This window comes from Stegostoma tigrinum, chromosome 15 (genome assembly GCF_030684315.1).
Source record: "Stegostoma tigrinum isolate sSteTig4 chromosome 15, sSteTig4.hap1, whole genome shotgun sequence".
Classification (NCBI taxonomy): Eukaryota; Metazoa; Chordata; class Chondrichthyes; order Orectolobiformes; family Stegostomatidae; genus Stegostoma; species Stegostoma tigrinum.
The window spans coordinates 29939718-29962517 of record NC_081368.1 but is presented as its reverse complement, the minus strand read 5'-3'; the positions used below and the strand labels follow the sequence as shown (position 1 = coordinate 29962517).

The 22800-nt window shown below is 41.0% G+C and overlaps 1 protein-coding gene across 13 annotated transcripts in view; it reads left to right on the top strand.

Moving 5' to 3' along the window:
• tenm1 (teneurin transmembrane protein 1) overlaps nucleotides 1-22800 on the top strand; it is a 2164854-nt gene that overhangs the window by 2072374 nt on the left and 69680 nt on the right. For all 13 annotated transcript variants that reach the window (XM_048544387.1, XM_059651404.1, XM_059651405.1 and 10 more), the window contains 4 exons: nucleotides 1117-1366; nucleotides 1853-1873; nucleotides 10003-10235; nucleotides 21666-21820. In XM_048544387.1, coding sequence (XP_048400344.1) covers nucleotides 1117-1366; nucleotides 1853-1873; nucleotides 10003-10235; nucleotides 21666-21820 — 659 coding nt within the window. The remainder of the gene's footprint in view (nucleotides 1-1116; nucleotides 1367-1852; nucleotides 1874-10002; nucleotides 10236-21665; nucleotides 21821-22800) is intronic.

Below are 22800 nucleotides of genomic sequence, written 5' to 3'. Positions count from 1 at the left end.
ACTGTAGTTACAGAATTAACAGATGTCACAGAAGCCATTCTATTGGAGTGCAGACATCTCACATAAGTTATCTCACTGATGATCAGGTACTGTTGCCTCAACCTCTTTGCTAGTTATGAATGACTGCTGAGTGTTCTTATCCACGCTCATTCTCCTCTCGCATCCAGAGACCTACACTGCATGGCCTCTGCTCATTCTCAAAGTCCATTGTCTATTTCAAGAGGAAAGCACCATGTCTATGAGTAACCGCTTAGAGTAACAACAAGTCACCAAAAACATCTTCAGCCTCTGGCACACTGTTTTCTGTAGACCTTTGCTGCATGAAACAACTATAGAAAGTGCTAAGCAGTTTCAAAGTCATAACAACGCCCCAAAGAAATTACCCTAGGAACAGTTAATAACTCCTTTAGGTAGTGCTGGTGGAAGTCTGTCATTCTGCTTCTTGCGAATTCAGCTCTGCAAGATTATGAGAAGAGATTAGCTGGAGAATTGAACTCCACATTGACAGTATTGGCATCAAATTATCCTGCAGACAAACATCATGATCTGTTTGCTCTGCATTCTGCCTGCAGATCTAAACTGTGCACTCACTAATGCCTAACCATTAACGAACCTTGTGTGATTCACAGCAGAAGTAGAGCCCACAATAGTGCCATCTTGTTATTCAAATGGCGCCCTTATGTCCAAATAATAATACTCAGCTCAATTTTGCATTCCCAGAAATTGCAGGAAATTATAAAACACTAGAAGGATATCTGATCCTTTTTTGCCTGAACTAGCTTCAACTTCATTTTTAAGAAATAATTCAAGAGTTGCTGCTGATCTTGGAAGTTCACCTATAAAAAGAAAGTGTCTACTAAAGAAGATGGTAAAGGAAATCTCTGTGAATAACATTAAGAAGAATAGTTAGATAGAATAATTTAGAAATTGAATGAACCTGGAACACTGGAACACAGTGGCAAGGGTTTTGGATAATGATCACTATTCTAAATCATGTCTGATTCAAATCTGTGGTTATCACTCAACTGAAAGACCAAGATCATGCTCTAACCACAAACTACAGAACCACAGCATAGTATCTCTCTCAGCTTTTTCTTCCTTTCATTTTGCATTCAGGAATACTACACAAAGGAAATGGGGAAAATCAGTTTATATCCCAACAACCTCCTATCATTACAAGCATCATGGGAAATGGTCGTCAACGGAGCGTTGCTTGTCCAAACTGCAATAGCTTGGCACATGACAATAAACTCTATGCACCAGTTGCTGTGGCATGTGGCCCAGATGGCAGTGTCTACATTGGGGATTTTAACTTTGTACGTCGGATCTTTCCATCTGGAAATGCCATAAATATTTTAGAATTGAGGTATGATGTTCTTGGACTGATTTATATGTTCGAACCTCAAATGTAAAGTTCAGCTATTGTAAGCCTGACATTTTTAAGAGTTCACGGTCGTCAGGACGGTGAATATAAAAGTAAATGCAAATTCTATGTATTCTAAATCTCCTTGTCAATTTCATGAAGTTCATTTTTAACTCTGTACATTTGAGTGCTAATGTTATTTCCAGTTGCAGCAACTAATTTCTCCACAAATTGGTAAAATGTGATCACTTCTGTTTTTGTACTTTCTTTGCCGATTTGTAGCCAGTGCAGATGTTGCAAAGCTCTGGTTGTGAGCTCAAGTTCAGAATCTCCATTAAAACTTTGAAAGATATTCGTACTAAAGCACAGCATGATTTCACCCAGCGTTCTGTGTACATTTTTGTCAATTTTGTGGTTCACAAAGCAATTAAAACCTGTTTTTTTTATTATTCATCTTTTGACTTTGCAATTCTCAACTTGCTGCATCAGAAACCGGGACATGAGACACAGGTAAGCTGAAAATTTTAAAGTTTTTGATTTGCAATTTTCAGATTAAAATTCCCTCCTCCCACTCTATCCCCCAAAAAATTAATGTCTTAAAATGTTGTGCGCAAATGTATTATTTAAAATTATATTTTGCAGCCCATACAAAGACTTTTACCTTTGAGCAGGGCTGAATTGCCAAAACTGTATACTTAGCCAAAAGGTGCCATATCTTCCACAAGTATCCCCTGACTTCAGCAATATAGCCCTGGAGACTGTAATCCGGTGACAGAAACCTTTTACTCAGGGCTGTCAGAAAAAAGTAATGGGTAAGGAGGGAGGAGGATTTCCAGACAGTAGATCTACTGTTGCAGCATTCCTGAACATCGTGCTGAATCTAATGCAGGATTGCTGTTAAATCTCCTCATTGAATTTCTCATCCAAAACTTAGCCAGATGAACCAAGTAGGAAAAGCAATCAGAAAACTGAGACAGGACTGATAGAAGAATGTGAAGGGGGCTCAGATAATGAGTGATCATGGGAACAAAATGGGGGGGTGGGTTTGGGAGACAGGCAATGAGAGGATGCACTGAATCAGAAATTAATTGAGTTGGAGAATATGGCACTGTTGGTGGGATGGTAGATAGTCAGAGACCATCGTCGTTTTAAGGGCTTTCAGTTAATCATTGAATATATAAAGAGATTTGTTTGTGGGGCATGGAAAAAATGTCCACCTCCTCTTGGAAATGGCAATGTTATGGTACTGTCACTGGACACGTAATCCAGAGATTCAGGCTCAAGCTGTGAGGACAGTGCTCAAATCCCGCAGTAGCAGTTGATGGAATTTAATTTTATTGAATAATATTTGGAATTAATACTAGCCTCAGGAATGGTGATCAAGGAATTATCAGTGATTGGCATTAAAAAAAATCTGGTTCGCAAATGTCCTACAAGGAAGGACATTTTCTGTCATTACCTGTTCTGACATACATGTCTCACAATATCTGCTCTCCACAATGACATGCCAAACCACTCTGTTAAATTGTAATTAGGATCACAAATTATGTCCTTCACAGAGATGCACATGACCATGAACGGATTTTTAAAACGGACACTCTTCTCTTCATTTTACCTGTTGGAATTCCAATGTAAACACTTCTTCTTAAATTCAAGCCATGCAGTCCATTTAAAAGATTTTGCTAAGCAACCTCCGAACAAAATATTGGTCCAGAATGAATCACTTTCTGTTCGAACCAGAAATGGGTGGGTTGAAGTACTATTTTAACATTTTAAAGACTTTATGTTTTTTACTTTCCCTGATCCCATCTGTGCTTGAGGATTAAAATTCCACTTCTTGCCCCTTTTATCTGCGAAAAGAAATCCCCTACATGATCACAATTCAAAAGCAAGTGGACTACTTAAATAATAAATTGAAAAGTATAACCTTCACTTACGGTAAACTGAAGGATCAAAGTTGCAATAATGCATCTGGTTGACTTTTATAGATCTATTAAACAATAATATGACTATGTATGTCACAAAGATACTTTAAGATTCATGTAAAATATTGTGTTGCATATTTATGAAGTGACTAATATACGTTATTTACAGAATACATAAAAAATATGACTGAGTGCATCCTTAATCATGAAGGCAAGCTGTAACACTGTATGAGTTGAGTTTGAAACTGAATACTCCACAGATTCAACAAGTGTGTGTGCAAAATCATGCAGTTCACAAAATAGAGTGGACTCAATTCATTTAATCTGATTTTTATGTAGGTGAGGGAGAGATGTATCTTAAATAGATCATTGCAGATTGCAAGGTATGGCTTTTATGGTGCAAAGAGAAGCAATAGTTGGATATACTCTCTCTCCAATCAGCTACATGTCTGAAAGCAGGTAATAGTAATCCCACTGAACTGGACAACAGATTAATGGTATTAAAGAAGAGGTTTCCACTCATGATCACCTGACTCAACCTGACTGCCATGAGGTGATTAGCTGCAGCATTACAGGCTGGAGTGTCTTGGGTTGATCAAGGAGTTGTTCGCTAACACTGTTTCGTGTGTTACTATCTCAGAGAGACTCCATTGGCTCAGGATGAAAGTGTTATGGCAGTTCCCTGGGAGTCTTGTACATATGTGCATTATGATCCTTTGGCACTGACAGCTTTAAAAGTTGATAAAGACTCCAAGTTGATCTGAGGGAAACTCCAATGCCTTTTGTGCAGCCCGAGCCTTACTGGACCAATGGTAAGCCAGCTAGAGTGACAAAGTCAAGCAAGCAACCACTGCCACCATCCTCATCAACAGAGCAGTGAACTGAATTGCTAAACCTTAGAAACATAGCATCATCTACCTGTGAATTGCAGTAGTGAGCAAGCAGATTGCAATAGAGAGTCATGGTTAGTGTGTGGCCACCTGGTCTAATTGGCAGGAAGCATATTTTTCCAGGTGGCTCCAAATATCACAGGCCATTTGTGAAACTCTGAGCCTCCTAAATTCTTGGTGCTCAGTAATAACCGGAAAACATACCCCCTTTCTGCAAACCCTTCTTCGGAATAGTACGTCTCCCATAAACTGAAGATTCATACATTTCTCCTCTACTCTGTGAAGTGATAAGTGGTTGAGGTGAGGACTACTAATGCTGACCCAATAATTTTGTTGTTTCCCCCTCTGAAGGGAAAAGTAAACTAGATAAGCAGCTCCTAAAGTGATCTGAAAGTTGAAGCTGAGAAATGTAGATCAAAGCGAATGAACTCCAAAGTAGTAGAAATCACCTACAAGATAAGTCCAAGAAGCCAAAGCCTTTTACAGAGGCTAAAATAATAAGTGAGATGCTGGGAGTTGTGTGGTGAGAAATTTACCTCTTGACTTCTCACAGACAGTCGATCATCTACAAGGCACAGATCAGGAGTGCAATGGAATTCTCCCTATCTGTTTGGATTAGTGCAGCTCCAACAATACTCAAGAAGCACAATGTGATCCATTTGATTGGCACCTGATCCAGCACCATATGTATCCATTCCCTCCACCACCACTCACAGTGATAGCAATGTATACCATCTACAAGCCACAGAGTGAGTAGCAATTCTCCACAACTCTTTCAACACGTCTAGGAGGACAGCAGCAACAGATGCACGAAACACCAAACCTGCAAGTTCCCTCCCCACCTACACTCTCTCCACCTATCTTCTTTACTCTCCATCTTCGGTCCGCCTCCCCCTCTCTCCCTATTTATTCCAGTTCCCTCTCCCCATCCCCCTCTCTGATGAAGGGTCTAGGCCCGAAACGTCAGCTTTTGTGCTCCTGAGATGCTGCTTGGCCTGCTGTGTTCATCCAGCCTCACATCTTATTATCTAAGTCACTCACCATCCTGATTTCCAACTATATCTCCGTTCTATCATTGTCGCTGTGTCAAAATCCTGGGACTCCCTCGCTAATAGCATTGTGTGTGCACCTATACCAAAGGACTGTAGGTGTTCGTGGAGGAAGAATACCATGTCCTCAAGGACAATTGGGAATGAGCAATAAATGTTGGCCTAATAAGCAGCACCCACATCCAGTGAATGAGATAAAAATAGAATCAAGTGTGAAATCTCAAATCTAAATCTCCCAAAATCTAACCAAATCAACCCACAAAATTGACTTGACTAGCCCTGAACTGAAAACTGCTCAACAACCCACCTGCCACCTACTTCATCCCTTTGCTACCCTACCCAAGTGTCATACTACCACCTCAGTTGCCTACGACCCCACCCAACATTCAGTATCTCTGTCAGCAGTTCTAGTGCTAATTGGAGAGGCTTGACCCATTATGACAGTTGAAGTATCCTGAATGAAGCAGATTCTACAATTGAGGGTTACAACTCAACCTTTAAAATAAAGTTACATAGCATGGTGTGAAGGTATCTAAAATGCAGCGTCTAGTTTCCACATTTCAAACTCTCACAAACAACAGATAAATGACCACAAAATCTATTTTTGTCAGTTGTTTGTTTATGGTTAAATATTGGTTGGAGTACTGAGAAAACCTGTTTCAATGAATATGACATGATTGGTTGAGGGAACCTTGGTTTAATGCCCCAGCTGAAATATGACACTTTGAGAGTGTGTCACTCCCGTCATATTGTGCTGAAGTGTCACCATGATTTGAACAAAGAATAAAGAACAGTGCAGCACAGGAACAGGCCCCTCAGCCCACCAAGTCTGTGCTGACACATGAAATCTGTCTAAACTAAAAACCTTTTACCTCTACACACTCTAATTACAGGCTCTAATGTCCGGACAAAGGTTTGAACACATGACCCTATGGTTTGGAGACTTGTACTGAGCCAAGCAGCAGATTTTGTATGAATGGATATACTCCACAGTTCCTCTTGGTATGCACACAACAGCAATGTCACTCAGTTGAATTAATCAAGTCCTGAACATGGGAAAGGTTACAATTTGAATAAGGCCAGATGACTGCTGAAGGGCGCACAGCTGAGATACATACATAGAAAACTAAATTTTATGATTTTTATTTGGCTAATTTTGAGTCACATCAAGTTTGTTAGGAGGTTCTTGCCAAAATGCTGCTTGGGTTTCTTTGCCCTATCTTACCAAAATTGCCACTCTGCATCCATGGCAATTTTCACACTCAACTTCTACCCCATGTTACCAAGCTCCATTTCCGGATGAATTCAGCCAATATCCACTAGAATACCAGCATCCCTTGCTTCGACCTTTGGAAAACGACTGCACACACTAAAAGCTGCCATGTCGATTTCTGATCACTTTGAGCAGAGAGAGTTGAAAAGGAGAGGTTGGCACCACCTTTCTGCCACAGGGACCTGAAGGTCCTGGTCAATAGGTTGTCTCAGATGAGAGAAGTTCTCCTCCTGGAAGACCAGCAGAGGATGCTACTCCATCTGGCAGCTTTGGAACTGGCAGCAGAGAAGAAAGAAAGCCAGTGACTGCCTCTGATTGCCAGGGTAAGTACACACCCTGCCCTCTGCTACCGCACACTCTCACTACCCCTGCTCTGACACCTTTTATTGGATGCACCATTTTTCCTCACGTGGTCTAATTGCCTTCCATTCCCCCACATCACTAATCCTACATGCCTTCCATTTTGCCGTCTCATTCCTGCAGAATCACTCAACACCTTCTCTCAGAGATAGCAAGAGCTGCAGATGCTGGAGTTAGAAATAACACAGTGTGGAGCTGGAGGAACACAACAATCCAGGCAGCCTCAGAGGAGCAGGAAAGCTGATGTTTCGGTTTGGGACCCATTTCTGAAGGTGGGTCCCAACCCAAAACATCAACCTTCCTGTTCCTCTGATGCTGTCCAGCCTGCAATGCTCCTCCAGCTCCACAATGTGCCAAACACCTTTCACCAACATGCAACACCTTGAACAGGCATACCACCCACTTGCATATTACTGATTTGCCTCCTTTCTGTTATTGGAGGAGGAGACACCCCATAACAAGCCGACGTTTTGAACCCTCTGGCATCACTTCATGAACACTACTGATGCACAGTGGATGGGTGTGTGCACTGAATACCGAATACATCATGTCAAAGCAGGGGGGTAATACACGGCATTATGTCAGCCTTACACCTTAGGCACACTCTATTCAACATTTCCTACCATTCACATAACTGTTTATGCAGGAATGTAGCTACCCTTGAATTCCCCAGCAGCTACTGTGTCAGGGAGGTGCAATACACAGTGAGGGTCAATGCTGCAAATGGCCAAGAAGTTGGTATATCTGCACTATAAGTAGTACATGAGTGTCCAAAACAATGTTATTCCCCTGTGAAAGCCCAACAGTGTACGGCTGCTGCGCCTATGGAAACAAAGGACTGACCATGATCTACTCCCTGGGCCATAGAGACAGGGATCCACTTCTTAAGCCAGCCTGAGTAGACTCCTGATCATGGCAAAAACCCTGGACCGGAATGGAGACCATATTAACTAACTCTGCAGGGCCACCCTGACTTATGCGTACAATCAAGAACTTCACTGAGGACAATATCCCTAAGACTTTCAGACATGGCCATCTGTTTGCTGCAGATAGTATGTGTTTGGTGCTCATGCTTTCAGTACAGGTTTGCCACTGATATGGCACACTGCTGTATGGTAAGATGTACAGGCCCTTGATTGAGGAATACTGAATAACACAGCCACTTTCCCGGTTGAGAGATTTGGTCAATTGGCAGTGCAAGGGTAGGCTGGTAGATTACATGTCCCTGACAGGCAGCCTGGCCAAAGCCATGAACTGGGTGCCTGTATGATAACTATAGTGAAACAGCCGTGCACTGCTACTTGTCAGGTATGATAAAATTGGAGGGAGAATATTAATAGGGTGAGTCAGGTCATCACCAAGGAGCTTAACAAGCTTTAATTACGTTAATTAGAAACTTGCTGCCACCTGGTAAGAAATTCATTAGACCACTTGAGAAAAATGTTAAAGATGGAGTGAAATGATCTCAACATTCAGATGGGCATTGCCACACATCTCACTACAGTCCACACTGTCCATACTGTGAACAGTGTATGAAAGGTAGTTAGATCCTGCTAAGCAGTGATGCAGACTGCAGTGCTAGAAGTCGACTGTGGCATAAATACAGGCCAATGCCATCCTTCACTGCCATTGGTAATACAATGCAAACAGTTAACTGTTCTTGAGATTCTTCAAGGATCACTAGCACACCTCAACAGCAATCATCCTGCAATTACCAGAAAACAACTGTCATAGTTAATTTTAGTCTCTCTTTATGCATAAACTCGGGGAAAATTAATTTGTATTAAGCACACATAAACACCTCCATCTGCTTATCTATGTATTAAAATATCTGCACTTCTATAAGTAGCTACACAGTTTTGTTTCAATTTAAAATAGGCCAATGTAGTTTGAGTACTGATGTTGAGTTCATACACTGACTCAATCCAGTTAGGATGATTTACTTTAGTGAATGCTGGTTTTCACATCAAGTACAAAATAGTGGTAAACAAGGTGACAATCATTAATGTTTGTCTGTAGGAGATTTTCTTGTTCTTTCATGTGACAAAGTGACAGATTTCTTGTCGGGCAAGATGCATAGCTACCGTCAGGTAGACAGCTTGATGCCAGCTGAAAAGCTGGCAAAATTTTTTAAAAGTACAGCTGGTGGAGCAAGTGCTGGTGCCCAGTGGGACACAAAGCAGACACCACATCAGTGTTTAACCAACCAAATTCAGTCTAGCTATCTGTCAAGCGTTAAGGAGAAGGGCACATAAATTGCCACTTGTGTCATCCAGCAACAAGGCTGGTCGCAGTTGTTCTTCATTTGTTGGCAGCAAAAATGGTACCAGAATTGGTGTTTCATCAGTGGCATCAGCAGCTGGCTGATAGGTTTTGAAAGATTTTTCAGAGAGTCTCTGAACAGGCAACAGCGACGTGGCAGATGGTCAACCACACACAAGGGCATTGTGCACAAGACATAGAACCTTTCAACGATTACATTATAGGACCACAGCTCATAGCTTCACATATGCACTAAAAGTTCTGCATGAGCGCAGTTTAATGCTATAATTTACAAAGATAATAAAGAATCATTTCTGTGCTGATACACTGCAGAAACCGATACCCTCACGCAAGGTAGTGAAATAAATGAATTAGTCATGTCTAATTTGTTAGTCAGTTCATATCTTTATTCAAGTAGTTCATTTTGCGTGTCCTGTTTCCAAAGAGGAAATTTTTATTCAAACCATGAAAACTTCCCAGAATGATTTATGTGTTATTATATTGCAAAGGGTTATACATTATTTAGTATGAGTGGAAAAGAGAAGCTAATGTACCCCATGGTCATATTCACAAGTTCTACGTTTGGTTATCATGGCAGTCTTTTTATTTTTTGAAGGATGTGTCTAAAATGTGTTTCTGGTAAATGTAATTATAGTGGAAAAGTCATGTTGACTTAAAGAACAGTACAAATTGAAAATCTCAAAGATATCAATGCAGTGACGTTCGAAAGCAGCTGCCTCTTAATGTTGCTAGATTTAACAATGAACATTGTAAACTTTTTAACCTCTTGTCTACTTTCTTAATATGATGCAGTTCTACAAAGCACATGGAAATAGAAGGTAATTCTCTAATTTTAGACATGCTTTACTTTTTGATTCAGCCACAGTCCTGCTCACAAGTATTACCTGGCCGTGGACCCTGTTTCCGGTTTGCTTTACCTGTCGGATACCAGCAGCAGGAAAGTGTACAGAGTGAAATCGCTTATTCAAACTAAGGACATCCTAAGAAATTCTCTGGTGGTGGCTGGAACTGGAGATCAGTGTCTCCCATTTGATCAGAATCATTGTGGAGATGGGGGCAAAGCATTTGAAGCCTCTCTCACCAGTCCCAGAGGTAAAGCATATTCTCAGCACAGCATCCTTCTATTGGCATCCTTCCATTGGTAAGATGACGGACATGAATAAACTTGTTGAGCATAGATAGTTTTCTATCGTGCACATTTATTGGTGAGTGAAGAAGACAATTATCTGAGTCACAAGTTCTTCCACAAGTACTGCATTTACGGTGATTATCAGGTGTCATTGTGGGTTGCTGTTTATAGTATTGCTACCTGTTGCCAAGCTGCTATAGCCCACCAATTGTCTTGGTGGTTCATGCTCATTCACAGATGAAGTTACCATTTTCCTTTGTCATCAGCTTGTCCTTAAATCCATGTTTAGGGTCTTCCTGTCATGTTCACAATTGTCCTGGAACCAGAGCCTTGAGCATCCTTCTCGTTTTCTGACTCTGGCTACCTTACCATACAGGAAATCCTTGGAAATTTAACCTTTACTATCAGAAATACATAAGGATATTTTGCCCACCAGTCTGGAAACATTATCTACAGCAAAGTATTCAGAAAATAAGCCGCGCAAAATAATCACATACTAAATATTTAGGAGCAGGTTGCACAAGAAGTAATTTGTAGTACAGTGCAGAATTGATCTATATCACGTGCATAGAGTATGTCTCCAAATAAACACATTTTATAAGCACAATCTGGAAATTCCATTATGTGATGTTAGCACATAAGTGAAAATGTTTTATATGAAATCCGGTTATTTTAATGAAGCTACTTACTTATTTGACAGGGATGAGTTTCTTGGTGACAAGATTAGATTGCAGAAAGTTGATCCAAATGCATTTTGCACCCATACACTTTTGGAGAAAGTTTGGGGAAATTGCTTCAGAGCACATCAACTTCATAATACTGGCGGGAGGCTTGATTAGTTTTCATGACCATTGATGAAGTGAGTTGCCAGAATTGCACAAAAGCAACTCACCATTCAGGAGAGCAGGAAGTTTTTTGGTCAATCATTAATCATGACTTGCAGCAACAGATTTCAGTGCCAGGAAAGCTTCTGTAACTCTAACAGTGTCAAGGAATAATGTAAAGGTTGATGACTCAGAAAGGACAAGAGAATGTAGAATGAAAGGAATGCTTCCAGCCTGCGGTTCGGCAGTGTGGTAGGTAACTAGAAGTAGCAACGATTTAGAATCATAGATTCTCCACAGTGTGGAAACGGGTCATTCAACCCATTGAGTCCTCACTATTCCTCTGAAGAGCATCGCACCCAGATCCAACCTCTACCCTGTCCCTATTACCCTACATTTCCAGTTCTGAGGAAGAATCACTGAACCCAAACATTAATTTTGAGTTCTCTCCACATATGCTGCCAGACCTGTTGAGCTTTTCCAGCAATTTTTATTTTTGTCTCTGATTTGCAGCATCCTCAGTTCTTTTGGTTTTTAACCTTACTTTTCCAATGGCTAGCCCGCTTGGCTGCACATCCCTGAACACTACGGGCAATTTAGTATGGCCAATCCACCCTAACCTGCACATCTTCGGACTGAGAGGGGAAACTGGAACACCCAAAGGAAACTCACACAGACATGAGAATGTACAAACTCCACACAGACTGAGGCTGGAATCAAATTTTGGTCCCTAGTGCTGTGAGACAATAGTGCTAACCACTGATCCACCGTGCTGTCCTTCAGAAATTTTAGGCAGATTTATGGCAGAAATAACACTGAGACAATATTATTTCAACCCAATTCCCAGCCTAATACATATTCAACTCACAATATGATATGAATGTTATTTTTTTCAAGCTTTAAAAGAATAGAATAAACTAAACAATTTTAAAAATACATTTACTGAAATAAAGTGTTTAACAACAACATTATAGTTTCTTTAAATGCAATAATAATGGTCCAAAAAATTTCATAGAAATGATATAAAACAAAATTTGATACTATGTCATATGAAGAGAAATAAGGACAGAAGACCAAAAGGTCAGGTCAAAGAAGTAGTTTTCAAGAGCTATTTATGTGAAGACTGTGGGATAGACAGTCAAAGGGGTGTAAGGAGATGAATTGCTGGTCTCAGAGCCTAGAAAACTGAAGATGTGCCGATTAATGGCCATGCTTAATGTCAGAGTGCATATAATAAAATTTGCCATCATTTGATCAGCATTAATGAAACTAAAGACTTTCTTCTTTCTTCCAATGTATGTTCAATTAACCTAAATGGCATCTTTCTCTTTCTGTCTGGTTATCTTCTCACTTTCCATTTGCTTGATTTTGTTCATTAACATCCCTAGCCACATCAATCCTGAACTTTGACTTCTAACTCCACTTAATGGTCAGGATTGATTGATTGATTAGTCTTAAGCGAAAACCCTGGCTCTGCAGTGGATTCTGTGTTTCAGAAAGATTTTGTTTCTTCGTGACATTCCTTTTCAATTCAGGCTTTCACCATGGATCTTAGGAGGAACTTGAAATACAGGGCATTTATCATGGTCTTCCTAGACTTGTCTTTCAAGCAAATGATATAAACTGACAGAGTCTTTCAAGAATCTTCACCAGATATAGCACTACGCTTGTCTCTTTCCGATAACTTCAAACACTTCCTTCTTCCTATTTTCTTGTTTCTTTTAAAACCATGATCTTATGATCAGTACTGTACTCTCAAAGTTTCATACTTCATGTACCATGGCTCATCTTCACTTTGTATTGTTTTTCTTTTCCTTTGCTACTGTTGCAAGTTTCATCAAACTTAATTTTGTCCAATGACTGTATTTAAATACTAACCCATAAGGTGCGCAACCGATTGTAAACTGTTCTATGACAAAATATAAAATTGTCAACCCTATGTTAACAGAAAACATGGGAGTTGCTACCCAGCTAATCATCTAGGAAATAATGCTGCAAAGATCTGTTCATAATCCGTAACCTGTTCTTGCAGCACCATTTAATGTTCGGTAATATGGATGTGAGTTTGCTCGCTGAGCTGGAAGGTTCGTTTTCAGACGTTTCGTCACCATACTAGGCAACATCATCAGTGAGCCTCTGACGAAGTGCTGGTGTCATGTCCTGCTTTCTATTTATCTGCTTAGGTTTCAAAACGACACAAAATGACATGACCCACTATCACTCGTATCCTTACATACAGATGAGGAAGGACACCACTTTGATTGGGACAACACATCCATCCTAGGACAAGCCAAACAGAGACACGCACGAGAATTCCTAGAAGCATGGCATTCCAACCGGAACTCCATCAACAAGCACATTGATTTAGAGCCAATCTACCATCCCCTGAGAAAAAGAACAGGAAATGACATCACCAACCCAAGGAAACCTAACCAGATAAATAGAAAGCGGGACATAACACCAGCACTTCGTCGGAGGCTCACTGATGATGTTACCTAGTATGGTGACGAAACGTCTGAAAACGAACCTTCCAGCTCAGCGAGCAAGCTCACATCCAGAACCTCAACCTGAGCTACAAATCTTCTCAAAACTCGCTAGTTCAGTAATATGTTACTTGAGAGTGTTTCATTCCATTTTTACTCTAGAAATAGTTTAGATTGTTCTCCGGTATACTGTGAACCACTATCTGATACAAAAAACTCTGGCTACCCCAATTACAAACCAAGTTCTAAAAACCTCAATAATTTTGACACTTTTGCTATTCAACAAAGCTTCAACAGTTATCCACTTGTGATGGCTAAATCAACTTCTCCTTCTACTTCAAAGGCAATCAGCTTGTGCTCATTCCCATAATTTTCTTATTTTTGACCATGGAATGAAAGGAACCTTAGTTGGACCATTTCTCATCCTGAGTCACATCAAACTTACATGCATCTGGGGACTTCCAGGCTCCTGAACTAGTTTTAGATCTAGCGCAGCTTTGAGTGGTGCTTAACCACTGTGACCACTGTTTTCCTTGTGACCTTTAAGCTTTACAATCCTGTGTAGATGCAGTTATTACAACGTCCTCAGTCTCTTTTAAGATTGCTGGCTATGACACTGCTGACTGAACTCTGATTGGACAATTGGCAATGCTAAAGTGTCCCTGACATATTCTTTCCAATGTATCTTTGCAAAGGGAAGCTTGAGTGAATACTCCTTTGCATTACACTGTTAAATAAGATATGGGTATGAAATTCTGATGGTGCCCAATCTAGGCGTTCTGGCCGAACCTGTCACATTTTGGTCTGACCATCCTTCAACACAATATTGGAAACTGGCAGCACAGTTGTGGTAACTTTGGTTTTGTTGGATTTATTCCAGGAAGTCCAATGAAATCTTCTAACACTTACCCTTGAGTAGTTGGTTGCCAATGGTTTGTTTCTGGACCAGTGGTTTGGTAATTGTTTTCTGTTGCTGTCTGGAAGTTAGTCAAACTCCTTCTACTTTCCAAAAAAAATTGATGTTCTGCCATGAATTCAGACTCAAATGTGAAGCTAGTTGTGTGAATAACTTATACATTCTTAGCTTACTTATGCATGTTTAGTTGCAGTGTAACTTGTAGTGGGGGCATATAGATGTTTAATGGTTACCATGTCAATGATACACCTATGTTACTGACTCTTGGGCTGTGAACGTGGCTGCTATGGCCTAAATCCTGTTGAAAGCCATTGGACCTCTGCTTTTTGCCTAAGAAAATAGCTCCCTGTAGTTATCTCTCTTTAGCACTTCCATGCACTCATTAGCTTATTGTTTTACCGAAAAGCTTGCTGTGATTTTTCTTGTTCGTTGGGACTCCTTTAAAAGTGTTTCATAGGTTGTTTTCTGAGGTTGTCCCACACCCACAATGGCAAAAATGTTTCTTTAATTCCAGAATGTAAGCTGCTACCATCTCACTTGATAACACCTTCCTGTAACTGAAAATAATTCACAGTGCAATTACATTCTTAGTCATGCCATCAGTCCGGAATCTATTAATTTCAGCATATTCGAGAGCACTAGGGCCTCTGGAACAATGTTGATTAGACACTATATCAAAGCATTGACTTTATCCTTATCTTTTATTTTATGCAGCCAAATGTGAAACCTGCATTTGTAATTACACCAGTTCACCTTGTGAAAGTTGAAGTTCTCCACTTGTCACAAATATATCTTTTGTGGCAGAGATAATGGGAACTGCAGATGCTGGAGAATCCAAGATAACAAAGTGTGAAGCTGGATGAACACAGCAGGACAAGCAGCATCTCAGGAGCACAAAAGCTGACGTTTCGGGCCTAGACCCTTCATCAGAAAAGGGGGATGGGGTGAGGGTGCTGGCATGAATAGGGAGAGAGGGGGAGGCGGACCGAAGATGGAGAGAAAAGAAGATAGGTGGGGAGGTAGGGAGGGGATAGGTCAGTCCAGGGAAGACGGACAGGTCAAGGAGGTGGGATGAGGTTGGGAGGTAGGAAATGGAGGTGCGGCTTGGGGTGGGAGGAAGGGATGGGTGAGAAGAAGAATAGGTTAGGGAGGCAGAGACAGGCTGGGCTGGTTTTGGGATGCAGTGGAGGGAGGGGAAGACCTGGGCTGGTTTTGGGATGCGGTGGAGGAAGGGGAGATTTTGAAGCTGGTGAAGTCCACATTGATACCATTGGGCTGCAGGGTTCCCAAGCGGAATATGAGTTGCTGTTCCTGCAACCTTCAGGTGGCATCATTGTGGCACTGCAGGAGGCCCATGATGGACATGTCATCTAAAGAATGGGAGGGCGAGTTGAAATGGTTCGCGACTGGGAGGTGCAGTTGTTTATTGCGAACCGAGCAGAGATGTTCTGCAAAGCGGTCCCCAAGCCTCCGCTTGGTTTCCCCAATGTAGAGGAAGCCACACCGGGTACAATGGATACAGTATACCACATTGGCAGATGTGCAGGTGAACCTCTGCTTAATATGGAACGTCATCTTGGGGCCTGGGATAGGGGTGAGGATGATGCATCATCCTCCGACACTTCTGCCATCTACAATCCGACCCCACCACCCAAGACATTTTTCCATCCCCACCCTTGTCTGCTTTCCGGAGAGACCACTCTCTCCGTGACTCCCTTGTTCGCTCCACACTGCCCTCCAACCCCACCACACCCGGCACCTTCCCCTGCAACCGCAGGAAGTGCTACACTTGCCCCCACACGTCCTCCCTCACCCCTATTCCAGGCCCCCAAGATGATTTTCCACATTAAGCAGAGGTTCACCTGCACATCTGCCAATGTGGTATACTGTATCCACTGTACCCGGTGTGGCTTCCTCTACATTGGGGAAACCAAGCGGAGGCTTGGGGACCGCTTTGCAGAACATCTCTGCTCGGTTCGCAATAAACAACTGCACCTCCCAGTCGCGAACAATTTCAACTCCCCCTCCCATTCTTTAGATGACATGTCCATCATGGGCCTCCCACAGTGCCACAATGATGCCACCAGAAGGTTGCAGGAACAGCAACTCATATTCCGCTTGGGAACCCTGCAGCCCAATGGTATCAATGTGGACTTCACCAGCTTCAAAATCTCCCCTTACCCCACCGCATCCCAAAACCAGCCCAGTTCGTCCCCTCCCCACATTGCACCACACAACCAGCCAGATCTTCCCCTCCACCCACTGCATCCCAAAACCAGTCCAACCTGTCTCTGCCTCCCTAACCTGTTCTTTCTCTCACCCATCCCTTCCTCCCACCCCAAGCCGCACCTCCATTTCCTACCTCCCAACCTCATCCCACCTCCTTGACATGTTCGTCTTCCCTGGACTGAACTATCCTCTCCCTACCTCCCCACCTATACTCTCCTCTCCACCTATCTTCTTTTCTCTCCATCTTCGGTCCGCCTCCCCCTCACTCCGTATTCATTCCAGAACCCTCACCCCATCCCCCTCTCTGAAGAAGAGTCTAGGCCCGAAACGTCAGCTTTTGTGCTCCTGAGATGCTGCTTGTCCTGCTGTGTTCATCCAGCTTCACACTTTATTGACTTTTGTGGCATTTTGTTTTATTCACTTACAAAACATGCTGAATCTCTCAGGTGTACATGAGTATGATGTGTACAAAGAGCAACTTTCAAAATGCTCAAACTTCCTCAAAATCAGATTTTGAAGCTTCAAAAAAGATGTCAAATTGTTCTTCAGTCCTCATTCCCCAAATTAAAATGTAAAACTAATTCTGCTCTCGCCTTGTCACCATCTTTCTGTTGTCTAATGTACTGAGAAAACACCCAGTATATACACTCTCAACAGGTAGGCATTATTGCACTAATTTTATTAACATGACTCCAGCAGAATCAGAGCGGGCAGCAGAAAGGCAGCTGAACAATGTGTACTACATTTATAGAAATGGGATAGTGTATTGCCCCCATTAACATTTTTTTTATGATTCAATGTTACATTCATCTGCCCAAGAGATAACATGGATGTCCTGTCATTGATTTTAAATAGGCTGGTGTCTTCGGTCATATACAGAGAAATGTTACAATGACTTCTGAAGTGTTTATCCAGTCATATCACCAGAACTAAACACCAGGCCCAAATCTTTTGTAAATTGATGTTTAAAAGCACACGATGCAAAACTATTACCGCAAATAATTGTCAGTATATACAGCAAAGCCACCTTGGTTGGGGGAACAATAGCCTAGAAATTGGATCATGCTGTGTCCATTTTAAAAGCATGTATGCTTTTGAATTACAAATCTTCATTTCAGTCTTCTTGAACTGAGTCCAAAATACAATTGATTTGTATATCTTTATTTCATACAAGTCTCTTGATCAAAATCTCATACGGCATTTTTAAGAGTGATTCACATGTAATTTTACATTTCTGAGCTGTGGTATACATGACACAATGGCCCTAATGATGTAGAGGCAGCTGACTGAACCTTCAATCATCCTGCTTTCAGCTTTTGAACTTGTTAAATTATGCTTTTTTGATTCAGAGAGTGCAAGTGGACGATTAGACAGACCCTTGACAATTCAGTCTATGTTCGTTTTATAAAAGCAAAATCAACGTGAATGCTGGAAAGCAGAAACAGGCGCAGAGAATGCTTGACGAACTCTGGTAGCATCTGTGAATGATGAATCAGAGCTGAAACAGCCATATTGGACTTGAAAGGTTAACTCCAGCTCTTTCTCACAGATGCTACCAGACCAACTGTATGTTCATGTTATGTTTCTTTGGAATACTGGCATCTACTTGTACGTTTTAACACATTCTCCTCATTTCTTCTAACGTTCTGTGAAATTCTTCTGCCATCAATGGCTTGGTTAAAACAGTAGAGGTACAAATCTCATATGGCTGCATTATTAGTCATCATTAATATTCTGCTGCACAGTTTCACATTTTAATGTGTGTAGAGAAGAATTAAATTGGAATTCATCCAATTCACTTTGATTCATTTGCTTAATCTGCTCTTTGAACATCAACATGGCTCTTGAGCAGAGTCATTATTCAAAGTGCAATGCTGGAGTTCTCTGACCATTGACCATTCAGTTTGTTTCAGGCTCAGTGCTAACTGATTGTGGAACAGGACATTGTGTTCTTGCCTGCTGTAGCGAGGACTCTCCTTCCTGATATTTAAAATACAGCAAATCAAATGCACATATGCAGTTTGATGATTAATACATGAAAATGAATAGTTTACACTGTGAATTTGCAACTGTTTGGATTATAAAACAATCTGGTCATTGTACTAGCAATAAAAACATCAGCGGAAATGCATTCGTATTTCTCTACCTGATACTTACAGCAAAGCAAACAATGCCTTTCTAATTTTAAGTCAAGCAGTGAGGTTTCCAGCTGTTGCATTGGTGTATTCGCAGTCAAACTCCTATTATTATTATTCTAAGGCAGAGGATGTTGATGACTGAATGGTAATGCTCAACATGAGAATTCCTTTTCTTTCTGGAAGGATGTGTATCATAAATTATACAGAATATTAGCCACATTAGGCTTCTTAAAGTGTTTGATTAACCCCGTATAACTCTGCAGTCATGAGTGGTGCCCGTTGCATTGTTAACCAGGAATACTTATTTTGCTGGCGAGATTTGATAAGTGAGATTATTTCCATCAGAATAAAATTCAGCTATCTTTATGATACAGTATTCCCATTTCTCGATATTGCCACTCAATCTATAATTATGCTTTTCATTTCCAACTTGTTTTTCAACTATTACCAATCAGATCATATGCTTTTTCACTCAGGAAAATCAAAAGTTAAGAGCAAACACAACAACTGTGAACGTCTTCAGAGGAGCTTACTCTTGTGCTGCTGCTGTAATAATTAATTTGTATTGTTAGAGACTTCTCATTAAATGTTATTGCTGTCCTACTGGCCAGGATGATAACAAAGTCAATAACCATTTTTACGAGCATTGCTGAAGCAAAATTTTGATCAAATTGATTAAAAATATGTCATTCTACAAGAGTGGGACACTTGAAGTAAAGAGACTGGAGAAGAGGCACAGCTGGAAAGGCTAGTTGGGTGTTAGTGTTTAAAAAGTTGAAATCAACCTATGTAATGTTAGCAACAAATACATTAACAGAAATAGAATTGGAAAATGCTGGAAATAACGGTCAGGCAGCCTCTGTTAGAAACAGTGTTAACAATTTGGGTCATTGGCTTTTTGTCTGAACTGGATGCTATGCGACCTATTAATTGTCTCTTATCGTGTTATGTTTGTACATCAGTTTTCTTCAAACATGTAGGGGCAGCACTTTGGCACAGCAGTTAACACTGCTGCCTCACAGACCAGAGACACAGGCTCAATTCCACCCTTGGGTGGCTGTCTGTGTGGAGTTTGCACATTCTCCCTGTGTCCGCATGGATTTCCTCTGGGTGCTCCGGTTTCCTCCCACAGTGCAAAGATGTGCAGGTTAGGTGGATTCGCCAAGATAAATTGCCCTATAGTTTCCAGGGACATGAAAGCTGGGTGGATTAACCTTGGCAAATGTAGGTAATGGAGACAGTGTGGGATCTAGCCTGGATGCTGTTCAGGGGTCAGTGCAGACTCAGCAGGCCAATTGAGCTCTATCTGCACTGTCGGAATTCAATGAGGTAAAGTTATGTTGACCTTGAAACATTAACTCTGTTCCTTTCTCCATAGCTACTGCTAGATCTGCCGACTTTCTCCATCATTTTCTCTGTTTGCTCATTTACCTGCTCCTTCCATCATCTTCCCTGCCACTTCTCAGCAGAGGGTAGTTCCAATCAAGATCTCAATTTAATGTCTCTTTGAGAATGTTTTATCCTGTACAGTGCAGTGCTCCCTCTGCACCACTTGTACATGTCAGTTTAAATTATATGCTTTATCCCTGGAATGGAGCATGATCCACAATTCCCTTATTTACATATGAGATTGATATCAATGAAAATGGCTGATGGTACCAGACAAATAGAATGCTGTGAAGAAAATGAAAAAAAAACTAATTATTTTGAATCTAAATGTGGTATATACAATCTCCAAATGTTTAAGGTTCAATACTGGCAATTACTCTTGATCTACTTTATGTGTGACCAAGTGGTGTTGAAAAAGTAGGTTGGCTATTGAATAGTTTGTATTTTCATCAAAATACAGTTTTAAAATTTCAGTTTCCGGAACAAAATAACCCATTAAGTTCAGGAATAGATCAAGATTGAGGAAAACTATTGAGTGTTATGACAAATTTGTTACATGTAGGTTATATTTGGAGCAAAATACTTAAAAGCATTTTCTGCAAAAATTAAAGTAGGAAATGACTGTGAATGAAAGCAGTTGTCAGCATTGAAAATGCAGTTTAGTAACCTGTATTTGTACTTGCCTGCAGTTAGGAATAATTCATGTTTATCCAAAACACACTTGCAGTATTGTACAGTGTGGATAATTAAATCTAATTATGGTTTGGAAATTGCCACTGTCTCTTGTGCAATGTCGATATGGACAGCAAGTTGGATAGCATATTTAATTAACTTGCAGCAATTTTACTAATTCTTCGTATTACTGCTACTTACACTTACCCTCTCACTAACTGTGCTGTTTTTGATATGCAAGTGGTTAATCAGAGCTGTTATAACTCATGCTTACCCAGTGAGTATTCGGCAGTGTAGAGAAAGCTTCCCTTGGTTTAGAGATAACTGTAACCTAATTCTGAACTTGCCAAATTCAAAATGCATTCCAAAGGCTTGAAATACAGATCTAGGCTGACACTGAAATGCAGTACTGTAGGAAATGCCCTGTCAGCTAGTTCTTACCTCTTAGACAGACTCAAAAGCACAGTCAAGTTCCCCCGGTATGCTGACAACATCTGTAGCTCAACTAACTCAACACCAAAAAAGTAGCTATAGATCTACCTCATTGCTGTTTGTGACATCTTGGTGTGTGCAAATCAGCTGCCAATTTTCTTCCAGTACTATATTGTGTGAGTGTGCAATTAGCTTTGCGGATCTTTGAGATGCCCTGCAATCTTGAATGGTATTATATAAGTGAAGTTATTTATATCTTTGCCAACTACTACAGTTTTTTTTAAATCTTTGCACTGTCTTTTCCAAATAGGAATTGCTGTTGATAAGTATGGATTCATCTTCTTTGTGGATGGAACCACCATACGAAAGATCGATCAGGATGGTGTGATCACAACCATAATTGGCTCCAATGGCCTAACGTCAACACAACCTTTGAGCTGCGACTCAGTCATGGATATATCCCAGGTAATTATAGAGGCTTTTTTCCCAGGATGGAAAGGTCAACTTCAGGGGGCACAGATTCAAGGTGAGAGGGGGAAAGTTTAGGGGAGAAATGCTTGGAAATTTTTTCATACAGTGGGTAGTGGGTGCCTGGAACGCACTGTCAGCGGAAGTGATGGAAGCAGGCATGCTAGCAATGTTGATAGACACATGAGCAGGAGGTGAACAGAGGAATAGAAAAGGCATATGGGCAACAAGTAGCAGGTCTAAATAAGGATTAAAAATTGATGCAGCCTTGGTGGGCAAAAGAGCCTGTTGCTGAGTGTATCATTCTTTGTTCTTGGTAAACTCTGAGGCATTGTACAAAATAGAGCAAGATCATAGACCTAGAATTGTCAGTCTGTAAACATTATGAGGTGCAGCTATGAAGGCCAAGTCGAACTCAGACATTATTAACACTGTATGCCTGGGCTGTCAGCACCTGTGACAAATTTACTTCGTAAATTAAGGTCTGGTGGTCTCAATAGGGACAGCCAAAGGTAAGCCACAGAATGAGATAGGAAACAAGAACAGAAGATTCCAGAAATACTGACTGGAATTCTGGAATTGTGGCCATGATTGGCCATACCTGTGGGGAAAGAAACAATGTTGACATTTTAGATCAGTAATGTTTCATCAGAACTGCTGAAGATGGAACAAGTTTAATCAGGTACAGATACAGAGAAAGAGGGGATAGAGGACGAGGACAAACAGAAAATTTTTATAAGATGGAAAACAGGAGAGATTGCGTGACAAAGGAGGTGATGATTCAAGGCAAAAGGAAAGTGGTAATGAAACAAATGAAAAATGAAAGAGATGGCCAGAAGAGGTAGCAGCGAGCAACAGCAGAAGACAGGAAGGTGCAGATGGCCAAATCATGAGCAATGCGTAGTTTTGGGAGCAGTGATACTGCTCCTGGTTTCATTGATAGATTACAAATAGATATTTCTCCAAAACTCAGAACT